The 20336-nt window shown below is 45.6% G+C and overlaps 1 protein-coding gene across 1 annotated transcript in view; it reads right to left on the bottom strand.

Moving 5' to 3' along the window:
- The window catches only part of LOC126161834 (protein takeout-like), a 128370-nt gene that overhangs the window by 13297 nt on the left and 94737 nt on the right, over window positions 1-20336 (bottom strand). Inside the window, exons 4-5 of the mRNA XM_049917940.1 lie at window positions 18123-18270; window positions 7516-7649 (exon numbers count right to left, since the gene is read on the bottom strand). Of these exons, the coding sequence (XP_049773897.1) occupies window positions 7516-7649; window positions 18123-18270 (282 nt within the window). The remainder of the gene's footprint in view (window positions 1-7515; window positions 7650-18122; window positions 18271-20336) is intronic.

Here is a 20336-nt window from a genome sequence, read left to right as displayed (position 1 = left end):
GGATTTGTCTGATGACGTGACAGAAGAAGAAACAGGAGTCGACCGGGATGAGAGAGGGCATTAATATTTAGAATCGAAATTTAAAAGAGCTTTGAAGGAATTAAGACCAAATAAGGCAAAAGGAATGGATAACATTCCAATGGAATTTATAAAATGATTGAGGAAATGGCAACAAAACAAATATTCACGTTGGTGTATAGAACTTAAGAGACTAGCGACATATCATCAGACCTTCGGAAAAAACGTCATGTACACATTTCCAAAGATAGCAAGAGCCGACAAGCGCAAGAGTAACCTCACAATCAGATTAACAGCTGGTGCATCCAAATTGCCAACAAGAATGATATATAGAAGAATAAAAAAGAAAAATGAGGGTCTGTTAGACGACGACTAGTTTTACTTTACGAAAGGTAAAGACACCAAGGAGGCAGCCCCAACCTTTCGGTTGATAATGGAAGCAACACTGAAGAAAAATTAAAACACATTTATTAGATATGTCGACATGGAAAAATAAGTTCGACAGTGTAGAATGGTGGAAGGTGTTCGAAATTCTGAGAAAAATTGGGTCAGGTATAGGGAAAGATGGGTAGTATGCAAAATGTACAAGAACCAAGAGGGAACGATACGACTGGAAGATCAAGAACAAGGTACCCGGATTAAAAAGGGCGTAAGACAGGGATGCAGTCTGTCATCCCTACTGTTCAATCTACACATCCGAAAACCAATGACGGAAATAAAAGAAAGGTTCAACAGCCTGGTAAAAATTCAGGGTGAAATTGACGATGACATTGCTATTCTCAGCGAAAGTGAAGAAGAATTACAGGAACTGTTCACTGGAACGAACTGTCTGATGAACACGGAATATTGTATTGAGAGTAAATCGAAGAAAGATGGATGTAATGAGAATTAGCACAAATTAAAACAGCGAGAAACTTAACATCAGAAATGATGGTCACGAAGTACATTAAGTTAAGGAATTCTGCTACCTAGGCAGCAAAATAACGAGTGACTGTCAGAGCAAGGAGGACTTCAAAAGCAGACTAGCACTGGCAGAAAGGGGATTCCTGGCCAAGAGAAGTCTACTAATGTCAAACATAGCTCTTGATTTGATGAAAAATTTTCCGAGAATGTACGTTTTGAGCACAGCAATGTTTGCATGTGAAACATAGACTACTGGAAAACCGGAACACAAAAGAACTAAGCATTAGAGATATTGTGCTACAGAAGAATGTTGAAGATTAAGTCGATTGATAAGGTAAGGAATGAGACGAGGAAAGAAATATGTGGAAAACTCTGACAAGAAAAGGGACAAGGTGGTAGGAAGTTTATTAAGACGTCTGAGAATAACCTCCATGTCATTAGACCGAGCTGTAAAGAGTAAAAACGGCAGAGAAATCCGGCCGTTGTGGCCGAGCGGTTCTAGGCGCTTCAGTTCGGAACCGTGCTGCTGCTACGGTCGCAGGTTCGAATCCTGCCTCGGGCATGAATGTGTGTGATGTCCCTAGGTTAGTTAGGTTTAAGTAGTTCTAAGTCTAGGGGACTGATGACTTCAGATGTTAAGTCCCATAGTGCTTAAAGCTAACTGCAGAGAAAGAGGCCGGATTACATCCGGCAAATGATTGCAGATGCTGGTTGCAAGTGCCGCTCTGAGATCTGAGCTTTGGCACAAGAAAGGAAATATTGGCGAGCCGCATCGAATCAGTCAGAAGACTGATGAATCAGAAACAGCTTTGGGGCTGAATTAGGGACAGTTATACGTTGGTAATGTTAAGTATCATGACATATACAGGGCTTGTAAATGCAGTAATGTTATGCCTTTAGTTTGCCGTGCCCACTAGTAGAACAATGTCTGCAGAACTCTATAAATTGTAATTGAGTACTTTACGTATCAAAATACACGCAAGTGTGTTCGAAAGTTGTAGAAGATCATTTATCACTCCCTTCTCCAGTGCAGTGTAGTGAAATCGCAGGTGATGTACGGAACAGGCTTGCTACGAGGCTGAGCAGCGATCCTATACACGGGTGAGTAGCTCTGACAAACCCATTCTTCCGACACTGTGCACGTCCGCGCACTTTATCTACTAGGGTTGCAGCTTTAATAGTGGCAACTACTTATTTGCAACTAATACAAATAGATATCCATTTCAAAGTTTTTATGATCTTTCAGAGTAGTATCCTGTAATTTCTCTAACGCGTTGCCAGCGATGTTGAGGTCGTGGTACCCTTAGTAGGCCAGTTGTGTTGGCAGTTCGACTGGAGGTGTCTTACCCGATGATTTTCTGGAACAGTTCTGAAGCGAATGTTATGGAGAGCTTCCTTCAATTTAGGAATAAAGTTCAAATCACAACGACTTAAATCCGTGGAGTTTGATAAGTGGCACAGAATTTCCCAGGTAAACCGACCGAATAAATCAGTCACAACTTGCAGCATAAGCGCCTGAGCATTGTCCTGTAAAATGAGGAGTGGGTCCTGCAGGAAGTTTAGGCGCCTCTTTCTCTGAGCTGGTGACAGGCTTGTGCTAAACATGAACAGCTTCGAGAAAGGAACGGTGAAAATTTTGCAGGACTCACCCATCAATTTGCAGCACAATTCTCTGGCACAGATGGGGCAAATTGTGATTGGTTTGTTCGATCGATGGGGTTCGGAATAGTGCTGAACCTCTCACCACACTCCCTGGCAACGTCCAACGCTGGTTACAACACTGAACTACAGTAGAACATTGAAACATGTATCGGTTAGTGTGAAGAAGAAGAATGTGAATGTGTGAAGAATGTGAAACTGCCTACCAAGCGCATCTGTAGATGAGAAGGGCACTCTGTTGTCAAATAGAATGGTGGTTTTAGACGTACTCATATCTTTCCAAGAGCGTGCAACAGCTTGTAACTAGCATCATTAGCCCGTTCGATCTTTTTCGTACTTCGAGTAACCAATGACAACAATTTGGCAACTGTGCTAATGACTGTCGGTGTATCATGTGACACGCAGTGGGTAAAAGTACCAGTTAAGAGGCGAAGGGCGAAGGCTTCTGTATCTGTTACCGTGAAAGTGGTTTTGGACGTTAACGTTACTCACCAGTTGTCGTGTGTGGTATCGACTTGGCGAGTACTGTGCCCTGTCAATCCACGATTAGAATACAAGGTAGCTGACGCTAAATCTTGTCATCGCACGTACCTGCTAAGCAACTAATTCTGACGGTGGCGAAATACCCGGATTTGAAGACCACATGGTAGACACCTGACTTGATACCACGTGAAAAGATCAATGTTTCTACGACTTCGGAGATCCTCATACGTCCGGCACATTCGATCGGAACGCGATCTGCTCTCGTACGGCAGGTGTTCCCCTTAGTGCTCTCGAATGCCAGGCTAATGGCCAACGACACATCTGCCACCTTTCTAGTCTAGTGACACTCCAAACTAATTCACTCTACATGACATACTCTCTGACTCAATTACTCACGTGTGTATGATAGTCCGACAAATCGATTTATTATTTTGTTTTCGTTCCGTTTTTAGTAAATACTAGTAACTCGCCATAAATGAATCAATCTCCCATGTATGAGACGTCATATTTCCCGAAATACACTATGTGATCAAAAGTATCCGGACACCCCAAAAAGCATACGTTTCTCATATTAGGTGCATTGTGCTGCGACCTACTGCCAGGTACTCTGTATCAGCATCCTCAGTTGTCATTAGACATCGCAGAGAGTAGAATGGGGCGCTCCGCGGAACTCACGGACTTCGAACGAGCTCAGGTGATTTGGTGTCACTTGTGTCATATGTCCGTACGCGAGATTTTCACACTTCTGAACATCCCTAGGTCCACTGTTTTCGATGTGACAGGTAAGTGGAAACTTGAAGGTACACGTACAGCACAAAAGCGTACAGGCCGACCTCATCTATCGACTAACAGAGACCGCCGACAGTTGAAGAGGGTCGTGATGTGTAATAGGCAGACATCTATCCAGACCATCACACAGGAATTCCAAACTGCCTTAGGATCCACTGCAAGTACTATGACAGTTAGGCAGGAGGTGAGAAAACTTTGATTTCATGGTCGAGCGGCTGCTCGTAAGCCACACATCACGCCGGTAAATGCCAAACCACGCCTCGCTTGGTGTAAAGAGCGTAAACATTGGACGATTGAACAGTGGAAAAACGTTGTGTGGAGTGACGAATCACGGTACACAATGCGGCGATTAGATGGTAGATTATGGGTATGGCGAATGCTCTGTGAACATCTGCCAGCGGTGTAGTGCCAACAGTAAAATTTGGAGGCGGTGGTGTTATGGTGTGGTCGTGTTTCTCACGAAGGGGGCTTGCACCCCTTGTTGTTTTGCGTGGCACTATCACAGTACAGGCCTAAATTGATATTATAAGCACCTTCGCCGGCCACCGTGGCCGAGCGGTTCTAGGCGCTTCAGTCTGGATCCGCGCGAGCGTTACGGTTATGTATGAAGTCTGTGGGAAATCGCTAAGTGCTCTCAACCTCAAATGCTGGATAAATTCAGTCTGGGCAATTAGCGCGGTATGAATAACGCCTCCTCCAGACATATATACAGTTTCTATCTTTAATACCATTCTTATAGAGTTAAATCGAGAGGTTAATTTATACTTCTTAATGACAAGATAATGGAAGCGTTTTAAATTTCGTCATTAAATAAGTGAAACACTGAAAATCAAATTTTTGTTGGCTAGATAGACTAGATAGACTATCTGCCACTGGCTAAGTGCCTCTTGCATCGCATGCCGACGTAGCCCTTTAGTAACACAGATTCTTCAGTATTCACAAACACTCCGTTTAAATCATATTGATAGAAAGTCTGAATAACACATTAGCGAAGCAACATCATTCTTCGGTTCTTTCACACTGCAGCTAGTGTACTTTACTGCAGATTATCTGGCAGATTAAAACTGTACCCTTGCTCTGAAGAATCCTTAACTTGAAAGACCACAGTTAAAAACATGTAATATTCGTGACTGTGTATTATCACTACCTTTCGAAGACATAGAGCGCTGTGTTACTTGACACGTTCAAACTGATTGGTATTACAATTTTCTGTGTTCCCAGGGGCCATTTACAGAAAAAAGAATACAGATATGTTACATGTAGTCCTATTCCTCGCCAGAGTCTTGGTGCTTTTGCCATCGTTCTGCCAGCTTCCTTAATTGCTTAGCAGATCATACATTTGGGGCATTCTGGCCCCACTGACGAATAACTGTACGAAGTTCGTCATTGGTGTTAAACTTCTTACCCTGCATTACCTCTTCAATTACGTCGAATATGGCACTGTCGCAAGTGACCAGGTACGGCGAATATGGATGATGTGGCAGTGCAATAAACCCTAGTTCCTGCATGGTGGCAACAGTCTCGCGGCTGACTTGTTGCCGCTCATTGTGTCGGAGCAGAACACTACGGCCCCATTTCCCGAGGCGGCATTTTTGAATGCGTGAGCGGCGTTGGTGCAGTGAACTGCAGTATCGATCCACGCTGTGGATTATATTGGGAGGGAGTCAATCCACCAGCAGTATCCCTTACTGGCCAGACCACAGTCACTATTTGTTTCTATACTAATAGCCCCGGCTGCGACTTCCTGGGAGAAGGGCTCCCAGTAAGATTCTACTCCATACACTGGCGTTTATTTTCTGGAATCTCAGGGGAGAACCATGACTCATCGACAGTGACCAGACGCTCACAGAACTCCGCTGGATATGCTCTGTATTGTTCTACATCTTTTGCTACATAGATACTCCGCAAATCACCGTACGGGGTGCGCGGAAGTTACTCTGTACAACTACGTGTCATTTCCTTTCCTGTTCCACTCGCAAATAGAGTGAGGGAAAAAGACTGTTGGTGTGCCTTCGTATGAGCCCTAATTTCTCGTATCTTATCATCTTGGTCATTACCCGCAATGTATGTTGGTGGCAGTAGAATCGTTCGAGAGGTAGCTTCAATTGCCGGTTCTCTAAATTTACTCAGTAGTGTTTCTCGAAAGCAACGTCGCCTTCCCTCCAGAAATTTCCAGTTGAGCACCCGAAGCATTTTCATAACACTTAGGTATTGTTCGAAACTACCAGTTACAAACCTAGCAGTACGCCTCTGACCGGCCGAAGTGGCCGTGCGGTTCTAGGCGCTACAGTCTGGAACCGAGAGACCGCTACGGTCGCAGGTTCGAATCCTGCCTCGGGCATGGATGTGTGTGATGTCCTTAGGTTAGTTAGGTTTAATTAGTTCTAAGTTCTAGGCGACTGATGACCTCAGACGTTAAGTCGCATAGTGCTCAGAGCCATTTGAACCAGTACGTCTCTGAATTGCTTCGATGTCTTCCTTTAATCCGACCTGGTACGGATCCCAAACACTCAAGCAACACTCAAGAAAAGGTTGCACCAGTGTCCTATATGCGGTCTCCTTTACAGGCGAACGACTCTCCCAATAAACCGAAACCACTTTCCCTGTCACAGTTCTCACATGCCCGTTCCCCCTTTGCAACGTTATGCCCAGATATTTAAAAGAATGACTATGTCAAGCATAGCACTAGTAATACTGTTTCCGAACATTATAGATCTGATATTCCTGCTCATCCGCATTAACTTACATTTTTCCATATTTAGGGCTAGCTGCCATTCGTCACACCAAATGGAAATTTTGTCTGTCTTGCATCTTCCTATAGTCACTCAACTTCGGCTTCCTACCATACACCACGTCATCATCAGCAAACAACCACAGACTGCTGTCCACCGTGCCAGCCAAATCATTTATATAGATAGAGAACAACCGCGGTCCTATCACTCTTCCCTGTTGCGTCAACTGTCAGCGTATCTCCGCGCGCTCCTGTTTCTGCGCAGTGGCGAGGGATGGGACACACATTGTGCGCACACCTCTTTCATCTGCCTCATGGATGATTGTGTGTGGAGTTCACTGTGATGGCCTTAGGTCATCAAACGTGATTCTTCTGTGCCCCATCAGCAAGTCATTGACACGCTGTGCATTGTTTAGTTCGCATGAAGTTGCTGGACGCCCAGCACTTTTGCTTTTTTCAGCACAGTCCCTAGGGCCTCCGAATTCTGATACCCGACGAAACAGGATCTGCGTACTTGGCGCTGTTTCCCACATATGGCTACTAACCTCTTGTGGACGTCTGAAGCAGTAACTCCACCGTAGACCACGCCTATCTGTTTCCATGTTGTCCTATCGACGTTCACCAGTAAGTGCTGTTGCAGTATGCCGCATATCGGAAGCAGCTACACCATTTGGCGGCGGTGAATAGTACTAAGTCCATCTTACGGCATACATCGATACACAGTTATAGGGGAAGTACCAATCGGTATTGAGCGAGCTAAATATTGTGTAACCGAACATTGAATGCGTACGTGACAGCAGCACACGCGGTACCGCTAAGGCTGTACGTGACCTCGGATAGCAGGTGCAGCGGCTGACAGCGTCCAGCGTCGCGCCCACGAGCCTTTGATGGAACTGCGTGCTCACTGACTGAATTGCTGGTCTGCTACTCACTGAAAACGAGCTTGCAGTCCCCGCTGCCCGAGATGGGCAACGCCAGTACGCGACCGTGGATCTCGTACTGCGCGTCGAAGGTGATCACCGGCGTGAACATGTCCAAGTAGATGCGCGTCAGATTTCTCGGCACCCTGCAACACAAAGTGGGCTCTAAGACGGCTGTGCACTGATGAAAGCTACTGAGAAAAAGAAAAAATGTGAGTTTATAGCTTATAACACATATCTGCCCTGCATCTTAAGTGGCGAAAATGGCTCTGAGCAGTATGGGGCTTAACATCTGAGGCCATCAGTCCCCTAGAACTTAGAACTAAATAAACCTAACTAACCTAAGGACATCACACACATCCATGCCCGAGGCAGGATTCCAACCTGCGACCGTAGCGGTGGCGCGGTTCCAGACTGAAGCGCGTAGAACCGCTCGGCCAGAGCGGCCGGCCTCTGTCTCTTAAACAACCTTCAACAGCACTTAGTAGCGGCACTTCCATACTTAAATTTTAATAATTATCCTTTCCTAAATTTGGCAACTTTTCCATTGAGCTGTTCAAATTCTGGTTTACAAATACAATAACTCAGACTATTGGGATCTAAGCTAAAAACTCATTCAGTCGTTTCAAGGTGGATAAAACGAGAAATTGAAAAAGCTAGCCTTTTACGTTAAGAAGAAAGATCGCTGGAATTAAGTAAAATGGGCAATCGTATGAAATTGAACAATCGTTGCATTCATCACGTTAACAGCTTACCTCTTCCAAGGAACGCACATATGGTATAACCAGAAAAATGTTACACGTGCTTGTCTTGCAAACAGTGAATGAAGCGTAAAGTCAACAACAATAAGGCAAATGGGTAACCATGAGAGAAGTACATCAGTGGCATGGAACTGAAAAGCTGAAGCAAGAAATTTATCAAGTTAACAGCTTACGTCTTCCAAAGAACCCAGATATAGTCTAACAGAACTAGAAAATGTTACACGTGCTTGTCTCACAGTGAATGAAGAGGGAAGTCAACAACGACAAGGCAAATGGGTAACTATGAGAGGATTACATTACTGGCATGGAACTGAGAAGCTGAAGCTAGAAGTATGCGTGAGATATGCTTTACAGTGCAGGCTCTATGTGAACTGTGTCACAAACAACACAATTACTGACTACACAAATGGTTCAAATGGCTCTGAGCACTATGGGACTCAACTGCTGTGGTCATAAGTCCCCTAGAACTTAGAACTACTTAAACCTAACTAACCTAAGGACAGCACACAACACCCAGCCATCACGAGGCAGAGAAAATCCCTGACCCCGCCGGGAATCGAACCCGGGAACCCGGGCGTGGGAAGCGAGAACGCTACCGCACGACCACGAGATGCGGGCACTGACTACACAGTACGTACAAACATTTAGTCTGTAGTTCTTTAGTTGACCTAAGTGTTCAGACCATATCGTGTAGATAAGACTCTAGCTAGAGTGTGACACAGGAATGTAAGACGGAACCACCTCGAATCAGTGCTCCACGTCAACAGCTGTTGATAACGCGCTACACTCAATACGGATGCCCTTTTTCGGCGGTACTGCACAGACGGTTCGGCAAATGCGTAACTGGTTTGTCACCTAGGGCCTCACAAACAACAATAATATTTAAAATTTAAGAACACTAGGAACAAATCTGACACAAACTGCGACTTCCGCTAACCTTAAACTGACGGTGTGACATGCGACGGTGTGTTACAATAGACAGTTATCGAAGTTCATCAGGCGTGGGATATGCAATGAAACGTTGACAACATGATACATACTGTATTTGTTTGGACGCATCGAAAACTAAAACAACAGCCACTGAAGGAGAACTACAGTGTAAGATAATTAATTTTGAAAGGAAGATTTTAACATGCATGGTGTTACAGAAAAATTTGGACAGTCATCCAGGAGATGTGGAGGATATCTTTTGGAAAAATTAAGGATAAGAACAAGTGACCGAGACCGTCATCCACCACAGCATTCATAGGAGACAAGGCCTTTCTACACATCACCTAGCTCCATCTTCTCCATGGCGATCGTGGCAATCAGTCACGATCACTGAATAACAAGCAACATTGCGAGACGTTCCGCCAACGGTCTTTCAGCGAACAAAGACACGTTTGCTGCCTACTGGCGGGCGCCGGCGCCTGCAATTTCGACCCTCTGTGGCCTCGTTGGATGACGATCCTGGACACGGGTTCCTGTCCTCTATTTGTTCCGCAATGCACTCACGACAGCTGCTCCAAGTATGTCTCAACATTTCTGGATCACCCTGTGTATGTCAAGCTAAATCTGCAACTGGTAAAGAAAATAGAGCTTACTATAAAAATGCAGAAAATAATGAAGAAATAAGAGGAGTAAGTGAGTAAGTGATTTCTCAGTTATGTCAGTGAGACTGTGCATACTACTTTGGGTTTTTAGGCAAGACGATGAGTATTTTTCTCGCACCGGAGTCATCAGCTCAGCTAGGAAATTGAAATCGTATTGTAAGGAAAAGCGAGGAGCACAGTATCTCTCTCTCACTCTCTCTCTCTATCTCTCTCTCTCTCTCTCTCTCTCTCTCTCTCCCTCCCTCTCCTCCCCCCCTCAATCATTCACCAGTCTGTCTCTCTCTCTCTTTCCCTCTCCCTCTCCCTCTCCCCTCAAACATTCACCAGTATCTCTCTCTCTCTCTGTCTCTCTCTCTCTCCCTCCCTCCCTTTCCTCCTCTGACTGATCAACGTGCCAACCCTTCCTCTCACCCTTCCGCACCAAAATACCAATCCTTCCACGTAGCGCCAGTCTCGTCCACAAACATATAGGAAACACCGCGCACGCTATCAGACATGTGTGAAAACACGTAGCATTCATCATCCAAATGCGTAGGCGTAGCTAGGAACAATGAAGATTACGTTGACAGTACTGCTAGCACCGAGAGTCCTGCTGCTATAGTAGCAGAGGGATTGGAGGCTAAGCGATGGATAAATGTTTAGAAATGATTCCTGAGTGCAGCTAAAATTTTTCTAATTGACAACCTGATCAAATTTACCATCAGCTAAAATTCTGTGTACTGTCGGCACTGTAACAGTTTGATCGTATGCAGAAGAAGCGGAGAAATTTTGTTAGGCTTGATCCACTAGAGCACCAGTATTACAAATGATAAATGACTTGAACAGACAACTATCAAAATAACAAAGGCTAATGTGTGGTGGAATCATACAGTCTAGGCATATCAATATATTTCGGATAAATGGCGGCATCGGTCGTAAATACTGAGATCCCTTGTTTTAGAGATCGATTTATGCCACTGCGTGACCATCTTCAGTGCTAAAAATACATAGGAACCATCAGAATGAGGATCTTAACGAAAATGTCGCCCTATTTATAACCACTATCAAAAAATACAGAAACAGAAAAGTATATATAAATATACAGATTCTCGTACATACCAAATTATCGATCCTTGTAGGCCCATATTGTAATAGCATAACATTTTCTACGAGGTGTTACATGTACACTGATGATACTGCAGACCATTTTTAAATTTACAGAAGAGCCTATCTTTTAAACTTAGCAGTTGCTTATCCAACGTATAGTGACCTTGTAGCTTACACAGCCAACTAGATAAGCTCATTATTGCCAAAACAAGCGTTATAGTGCGCTCTACATTCGAAAACGTACAACAAGCAGACATTGAATGCAGCCGGCCTCCCTCGCCGGAATTTCGAGTCCTCCCTCGGGCCTGGGTGTGTGTGACGTTCTTAGCATAATTTAGTTTAAGTACTGTGTAAGTCCAGGGACTGATGACCTAAGCAGTTTGGTCCCCTAGGAATTCACACACATTTGAACATTAAGTACTGCAAATACCATTAACATGAAAACCAAAGTCTACATAAAAATGAACTTTAAAATCGCATGAAGATTTTTCCCTTCAGAAGTCATAGCAAAACTTTAAAAAAACCTAGTACAGGCATTATAAAAAATACAATAAATTATGCCCGCTGACGTAACGTACAAGATAATTTTTTTGTTTTTTTAAATATAGGAATATGCCTAGCGTAAAACTACGTAGTGATTTCTTAAAAACTAATACAGAAAAGTTTACATCAAAAAACATCATTTTTACATTTCCAAAAACATCGACTAAATGTAAAAGCAATAACCTTTTACAATAGGACGTTACACCCTTTCTTATTATACTCGAAGGCTTCACCAACCTAATCACTGACATTAACAGCGTAAATTCTTAAAAGGCATTTACAAAAAATAATAAAAAGACAGTAACAAAAATACAGTAATCCTCCATATGATACGCTGGACCTTTAATAATGATATTTTTCATAAGAGCAGCTGATGTTAAATTCCAATAACGACAAAGTGGGCGAATGTGGTAGCTTCAATGAATGAACAGGCATATGCCAAATATGCATTGCGAATAGGGCTGAAAAATAAAACTAATATCCCCCATTTGCTGTTAGGAAACCTGTTAAATATCTCATAGCAAAAAATTACCAAAGAATAGGCTTGCCTAAATGCGTACCAAATTTATCCTCAAATCGTGAATCGGCGTTTTGCGCTGTGTAAGAGCGTCATACTGGATAATCTTCTATGGTCATCCTACTCACCTCACTCCCACCCTGAAATACCTTGGCCTCACCTTCGACTGTCACCTCCCCTGGACTCCCCATTTCCTTACGATCCAACACTAAGCCCACACAAGACTGCCTCCTGAAACTTGTGCCTGGCTGGACAGGGGGACTGCATCCTTCGACACTTATTCACACGTACATATCCTTAATCCATCCCACCCTTTGTTATACCAGCGCCGCCTGGATTCCCGCCCCACCCATATTCTATAAAGCCCACCAAATCCTCGAATGCCTTGCACTCTGCCTCGCTTTCCGTATCTGCCTCCGTCCTCCACACAGATCCTCTGTGACCTCATCCCTTTTCCACATCATCCTTTTCTTCAAACTCATCTTCACCCTGTACATCATTCGCAGACTTGATCACCCTCACGCCCCTGGTGTCTCCTATCCTCTCTACCCCCAGCCTGTTGTTATGCCTTTTGCTATTGTGTCCCACCCTGTATCCATCTCCACACCCTCCACCTCCTTTATGAATGTACCTTCCAGTGCCTACCCCTCCCAGATGATGAGCTTTGCCTTGATATCTACCCCTCTTACCAATTCTAACCCCACCATCCCCCCCTACCCCCCACCATGGCTCACTCGCCCATCCTTTTCCCTTCCCCTGTGCTGTTTTTGTTTTTTCCTCCCTCCTATGCACCCTCTCTTTCCAGTACACCCCTTCTGCATCACTGTGCTCCCTGCTGACTTGCCTTCCCTCCCTCTCTCCCACCCTACCCATCTTCTGCCACTTTGTGCACCCCTGACCCCCTTTCATCCCACTCTCTTGTACTCCACCTCCCCACTGCCCCCTCCTCCGCCTCTTTTCCCTTATCTCAGGCCTCCCCTCCTTTGGCAGGTCCCTCCTAGCAATTTTTACCCCTCATTGTGTGTGCTCCATCTTGTTTTAAAGTGTCATCGTTCTGGTGTGTTGTAATACTGTGGCCAACTTTAAACTTGTGCTTGTGACTTTGGAGTATTTTACATGCTATGCACAGCCGCCAACTGTTTTTTTTTTATCTTTATGTGGCCTTCTTTAGCTGTCCAGTAATGAATGAATGTCTATGTGTAAATGTGTATTTTAATCTCCATTGGCTTCCCTTATGTCCCCCTTTCTTTCGCCTTTTGTATGGATAATTTGATCTTTTTATTAAATGTTCTATCACTTGGTTGAGGAGCAGGTGATTCTGACCCTGCCAGCAGTTCCCTGCCCATGTGGGACACGGCAATCAAATCACAATAAAGAAGAAAGAAAAAATCTTATCTTCTCCCGAAGAAACTTCCATCGTCTCCCCATCCCAGATGACGTGCTTCACTCCTATATTTATCCTTTGTTCCAACTTTTCCTCTTCCTTAGGGATCCCTCTCCTGCCCCTGCCCCACTCTGCTGTTTTTCCCTCCTACCTGCCCACTGACCCTCTCACTTCTCCTTTCCCTGTCATTGCGCTCCTTCCTGGGTTGCTCCCTCTCTGTCTCATGCCCCTTGATGTGTTACTGGCTCCCCCCCCCCCCCCTACCTCCCCATCCTGCCACCACCTCCTCTGCTGACACCCCCCTTCTTTCTCTCCTCTGTCCATCCTCTCTGGCTTCCCCAACCTCGGAAGTTCGTTCCGATTTTAATCCAGTTACTCTCTGTCGTGTTTTGCTGCTCACCATGTATGTCATATATGTGCAGTGTGTGTTCAGTGTCGTTGTCCCACGCATGAACGCCGTTTTTAATTGTGCTATTCATGACGGCAGTGTTTATGTGCTATATCTTCCTCAAGTGGCATTTTAATTATACACTCCTGGAAATGGAAAAAAGAACACATTCACACCGGTGTGTCAGACCCACCATACTTGCTCCGGACACTGCGAGAGGGCTGTACAAGCAATGATCACACGCACGGCACAGCGGACACACCAGGAACCGCGGTGTTGGCCGTCGAATGGCGCTAGCTGCGCAGCATTTGTGCACCGCCGCCGTCAGTGTCAGCCAGTTTGCCGTGGCATACGGAGCTCCATCGCAGTCTTTAACACTGGTAGCATGCCGCGACAGCGTGGACGTGAACCGTATGTGCAGTTGACGGACTTTGAGCGAGGGCGTATAGTGGGCATGCGGGAGGCCGGGTGGACGTACCGCCGAATTGCTCAACACGTGGGGCGTGAGGTCTCCACAGTACATCGATGTTGTCGCCAGTGGTCGGCGGAAGGTGCACGTGCCCGTCGACCTGCGACCGGACCGCAGCGACGCACGGATGCACGCCAAGACCGTAGGATCCTACGCAGTGCCGTAGGGGACCGCACTGCCACTTCCCAGCAAATTAGGGACACTGTTGCTCCTGGGGTATCGGCGAGGACCATTCGCAACCGTCTCCATGAAGCTGGGCTACGGTCCCGCACACCGTTAGGCCGTCTTCCGCTCACGCCCCAACATCGTGCAGCCCGCCTCCAGTGGTGTCGCGACAGGCGTGAATGGAGGGACGAATGGAGACGTGTCGTCTTCAGCGATGAGAGTCGCTTCTGCCTTGGTGCCAATGATGGTCGTATGCGTGTTTGGCGCCGTGCAGGTGAGCGCCACAATCAGGACTGCATACGACCGAGGCACACAGGGCCAACACCCGGCATCATGGTGTGGGGAGCAATCTCCTACACTGGCCGTACACCACTGGTGATCGTCGAGGGGACACTGAATAGTGCACGGTACATCCAAACCGTCATCGAACCCATCGTTCTACCATTCCTAGACCGGCAAGGGAACTTGCTGTTCCAACAGGACAATGCACGTCCGCATGTATCCCGTGCCACCCAACGTGCTCTAGAAGGTGTAAGTCAACTACCCTGGCCAGCAAGATCTCCGGATCTGTCCCCCATTGAGCATGTTTGGGACTGGATGAAGCGTCGTCTCACGCGGTCTGCACGTCCAGCACGAACGCTGGTCCAACTGAGGCGCCAGGTGGAAATGGCATGGCAAGCCGTTCCACAGGACTACATCCAGCATCTCTACGATCGTCTCCATGGGAGAATAGCAGCCTGCATTGCTGCGAAATGTGGATATACACTGTACTAGTGCCGACATTGTGCATGCTCCGTTGCCTGTGTCTATGTGCCTGTGGTTCTGTCAGTGTGATCATGTGATGTATCTGACCCCAGGAATGTGTCAATAAAGTTTCCCCTTCCTGGGACAATGAATTCACGGTGTTCTTATTTCAATTTCCAGGAGTGTATATGGATTTTATGTAAATGTGCCTCACCAAACTACCCCTTTTTATATATTTTAACTTCAATTGTTTCCCACTCTCATGTGTAAACTTCATCTTTTATCTCCATATTTTATGTTTGTACCGTTCACTTGTGACATTTTACATAGTATCTTGGCTGAAGATCGGCGAACTGTGCTGCTGGCAGCCCACTCTTGCCCACTTGAGACAGGAGTATACACTAACAAATGAAGAAACTAATATTCCGTCTCGTTTCTGGCCCAATGGACAGCCTTGCTTCCATGCTCTAGGCAGCTCTCAAGGTGCTCCCAAAAGCGGGAACTTTTTGTAGCTGTCTGCTCCTTAAGAAAAAAGCAATTCCCAGTTTTAAAATTGCAAAAAATCTTCATCTCTTCAAGGAGATCGAGATATATGCCTTTTTGTCCCATGTGCAGCAATTTAAGCTGCGATATGAAGTCAGAAGGAGTATGGCCCATATCCATCAAATGTGCTGCAAAGCTGGATCTATCGGCAATATCCCTTCTATCCAGCGCAACATGTTCACAATAACTTAATCAGGGTTTTCTCCCTGTTTGTCTCACATACATAGCATTACAGTCAACACACTGAAATCTGTAAACCCGTGACTATTGCAAAAAACTGAATTTGTATATACACTACTGGCCATTAAAATTGCTACGCCACAAAGACGACGTGCTACAGACGCGAAATTTACCCGACAGGAAGAAGAAGCTGTGATATGCAAATGATTAGCTTTTCAGAGCATTCACACAAGGTTGGCGCAGGTGGTGACAGCTACAACGTGCTGACATGAGGAAAGTTTCCAACCGATTTCTCATACTCAAACACCAGTTGACCGGCGTTGCCTGTTGAAACGTTGTTGTGATGCCTAGTGTAAGGAGGAGAAATGCATACCATCACGTTTCCGACTTTGATAAAGGTCGGATTGTAACAGTTTGTCGTATTGCGACATTGCCGCTCGCGTTGGTCGAGATCCAATGACTGTTAGCAGAATATGGAATCGGTGGGTTCAGGAGGGTAATACGGAATGCCGTGCTGGATCCAAACGGCCTCGTATCACTAGCAGTTGAGATGATAGGCATCTTATCCGCATGGTGTAACGGATCGTGCAGCCACGTCTCGATCCCTGAGTCAACAGATGAGGACGTACGCAAGACAACAACCACGTGCACGAACAGTTCGACGACTTTTGCAGCAGCATGGACTATCAGCTCAGAGACCATTGCTGCGGTTACCCTTCACCCTGCATCACAGACCGGAGCGCCTGCGATGGTGTACTCAACGACGAACCTGGCTGCACTAATGACAAAACTTCATTTTTTCGGGTGGATCCAGGTTCTGTTTACAGCATCATGATGGTCGCATCCGCGTTTGGCGACAATGCGGTGGACGCACATTGGAAGCGTGTATTCGCCATCGCCATACTGGCGTATCACCCAGCGTGATGGTATGGGGTGCCATTGGTTACACGTCTCGGTCACCTCTTGTTCGCATTGACGGCACTTTGAACAGTGGACGTTACACTTCAGATGTGTTACGACCCGTGGCTCTACCCTTCATTTGATCCCTGCAAAACCCTACATTTCAGCAGGATAATGCACGGCCGCATGTTGCAGGTACTGTACGGGCCTTTCTGGATACAGAAAAATGTTCGAATGCTGCCCTGGCCAGCACATTCTCCAGATCTCTCACCAATTGAAAACGTCTGGTCAATGGTGGCCGAGCAACTGGTTCGTCACAATACGCCAGTCACTACTCTTGATGAACTGTGGTATCGTGTTGAAGCTGCATGGGCAGCTGTACCTGTACACGGCATCCAAGCTCTGTTTGACTGAATGCCCAGGCGTATCAAGGCCGTCATTACGGCCTGAGGTTGTTGTTCTGGGTACTGATTTCTCAGGATCTATGCACCCAAATTTCGTGAAAACGTAATTACATGTAAGTTCTAGTATAATATATTTGTCCAATGGGTGCCCGTTTATCATCTGCATTTCTGCTTGGTGTAGCAATTTTAATGGCCGACCGAGCGAGGCGGCGCAGTGGTTAGCACACTGGACTCGCATTCGGGAGGAAGACGGTTCAATCCCGTCTCCGGCCATCCTGATTTACGTTTTCTGTGATTTCCCTAAAACCGCTTCAGGCAAATGCCGGGATGGTTCCTTTGAAAGGGCACAGCCGATTTCCTTCCCCATCCTTCCCTCATCCGAGCTTGCGCTCCGTATCTAATGACCTCGTTGTCGACGGGACGTTAACCACTAGTATCCTCCTCCTCCTCCTCCTTTTAATGGCCAGTAGTATATGACTAATTAAAAATTTATTGAGCCTGTCTTCAGTTGAAAATGAGATGCCTACACCCGATTTTTGGAAATAACAGCAATTTTAGTACTACAAATCCCGTAATAAGGTAAAATAACAAATTTTGTTCTGTCCAATACTATTCGTCGGTGGCAGACATTCCAGCTCACTGGTCTTTCTCTTTTTGTTATAAATGTTTCTTACATAATCGTCAGGGCAGTTATTGTAGGCATATTCTCTACTTCCATACACTTACATACTTACATACTTAAAGATAAAATCCGACTAATGCCACAGTTTCCACAAGCTGTCATAGTGGCCTCATACAAGTCAGACTTCCCATCCATTTTTCCCAGGGCTTTTCAGAACGTGATTGCAGATTCAGTGAAAAGTTGAGTCATCGATGGATAGAATCTGATGATGCGGAGGCGTAGAAGTAATAGGTATGCGAGTAGAAGAGGGCGTATACAGACCTGCATTCCTTGATTACGAACTGGCTGAGGCCATGTATGCTGACGTTGGAGAGCTTCTGGCTGAACTGGTTGTTGCCGCTGCCCTCTGTGTTCTCCAGCAGTGGGATGAACAGCGGCTCCATTGGCGGCAGGTTCATCTCCGGGATCCCTGCGGAAACGCGTGTTCACGGCTTCCTTACATTTACTCCGCAACGACAAATCAGGCGGGCGACATTCTGAAATATGACCTCGTTCGCGGCCAGGAAGAAACCCACTGATTGCGGAAAGAAAAGAAGAAGAGAATTTATAAGCAAAGACCACTATCACTTCGAATTTAATATCGCTCTTTAACATTATAAACTGTTTTTGAATCTCTTTTTCGAGCGTGACTTTCGACTTACTTTTTACGTGATGTGTCTTGGCATAAAAGTTTAAATCTTTCTCTTTCTAGGAGGAAGCACAAATACACTGCTTCATACATGGCCACTGCCGTCATAAAGGATCAATAATAAGCGAAGTAGTGCATGAGTTATTTTATTTTTTTCAACAATTCAACCAACCTCACAATATCCAGAATGAGATTTTCATTCTGCAGAGGAGTGTGCGTTGATATGAAACTTCCTGGCAGATTAAAACTGTGTGCCGGACCGAGACTCGAACTCGGGACCTTTGCCTTCGCGGGCAAGTGCTCCACCAACTGAGCTACCCAAGAACGACTCACGGCCCGTCCTCACAACTTTACTTCTGCCCGTATCTCGTCTCCTTCTTCCAAACTTTACAGAAGCTCCCCTGGAGCACTTGCCCGCAAAAGGCAAAGGTCCCGAGTTGAGTTTCGGTCCAGCACACAGTTTTAATCTGCCAGGAAGATTCAACCTCACAGTATGTTCGTGCGCGAAGGGGGTAAGGAAGATTGTAAACATAGTGGAATCGAGAGACAAAGATAGTGTTCCAGTAATCAGTCAGAGTCTTCCTTTCCGACAGCAGAAAGGATCACTGCGGCGCTAAAGGCAAGAAGAAAGAAAAACAAATGCACCAGCTGTCGTTGGTGACCTTCAAACTTAACCAGATTATCGGCATGCCACGCGGCAAAAAGCAGTGTAATGCAACACAACCCTTGAACTGACCTATAATTACACAACAAACTAATACGTAATTTTTTCTCGAGATTCCAACAGCGTCATGTGGTTAAATATTCACGGGCTTTGCCACTAGTGGTGTGTGACTGTCGTGTGGCTGCTGCCGTCCGTATATGATAGTGCTCCGCCTGTTACGTCAAAGGTACCGACTCCAGCGCCATGTAAGTGTTTTCGTTGCACGCTTATCAAGCACACTTCAGCCTTCCTATGGCCGGGTTCGAAACTATCTGTAGCTGCAAGCTGCATCTGTATTGATTGTCTTGTCAGATATTCGTATATCGATCACTTCTTTGCCAATTTAATGATTGTCTTCTCTTTCATTTTTTGGGAACGCCGCTGAGAATATACCTAAGCAGTTTAACGTCATTAGGGATTTTTTAATTTTTTTTTTACGGGGGAGATGGACAACGTTGTTACGCTTCGTGATGGGAAGCCCGTTATAGCCAAACTTTTTATGCAGTGCTTTGAAGACACCACCTTGGATAATCCCCTGCAAAGTCTCGTAGCTTTCCTCGTCACGTCGACGACGCATTCGTTTTCTTAACTCACGTACTAGAAAAGCTGGGAGAGTCCTTAGACCGCATCAACGACATCCATGACCACATCAAGTTTACAATGGAGGTAGAGGCGGACGGTACCTTGCCAATCCTTGACGTTATTGTGCGCTTCAAACAAAATGGATGTCTCAGCCACAGTGCTAACGGGACGACCGAACGCACGCTGTCCTCTACCACCACCCAATACAAAAAATAATATAGTCTGAGAACGTAGGTGTGTCAAGCAGAAGCCATTTCATAAGCTGAAAACCTGGTACAAGAATTTGGCCTTTTAAAGGAAACATTCAAGGAAAACCGCTAAGATAACCGACAAATTTCGTAGCCTATTTCTCCGAAGATTCGTAGGCAGAAAACTGTCGAGGAGGACACTAAGAGCCTTGCAATTTTCCCATTCTGTGGCTCAATGCGAGATAAGATTGGTCGGCTCTTAAAGAACAATCAAATAGATTCAATCTTACTGTTTCCAGCAAATATTGGAGAACTGTCGAGGTTTGTGGAAGATACCATAGCGCCCAGAACGCCCGGGGTTCACTAAATACCGT

This window comes from Schistocerca cancellata, chromosome 2 (assembly GCF_023864275.1).
Source record: "Schistocerca cancellata isolate TAMUIC-IGC-003103 chromosome 2, iqSchCanc2.1, whole genome shotgun sequence".
Classification (NCBI taxonomy): domain Eukaryota; kingdom Metazoa; phylum Arthropoda; class Insecta; order Orthoptera; family Acrididae; genus Schistocerca; species Schistocerca cancellata.
The sequence above is the reverse complement of the archived record's forward strand: the minus strand, read 5'-3'. Positions and strand labels throughout refer to the sequence as shown.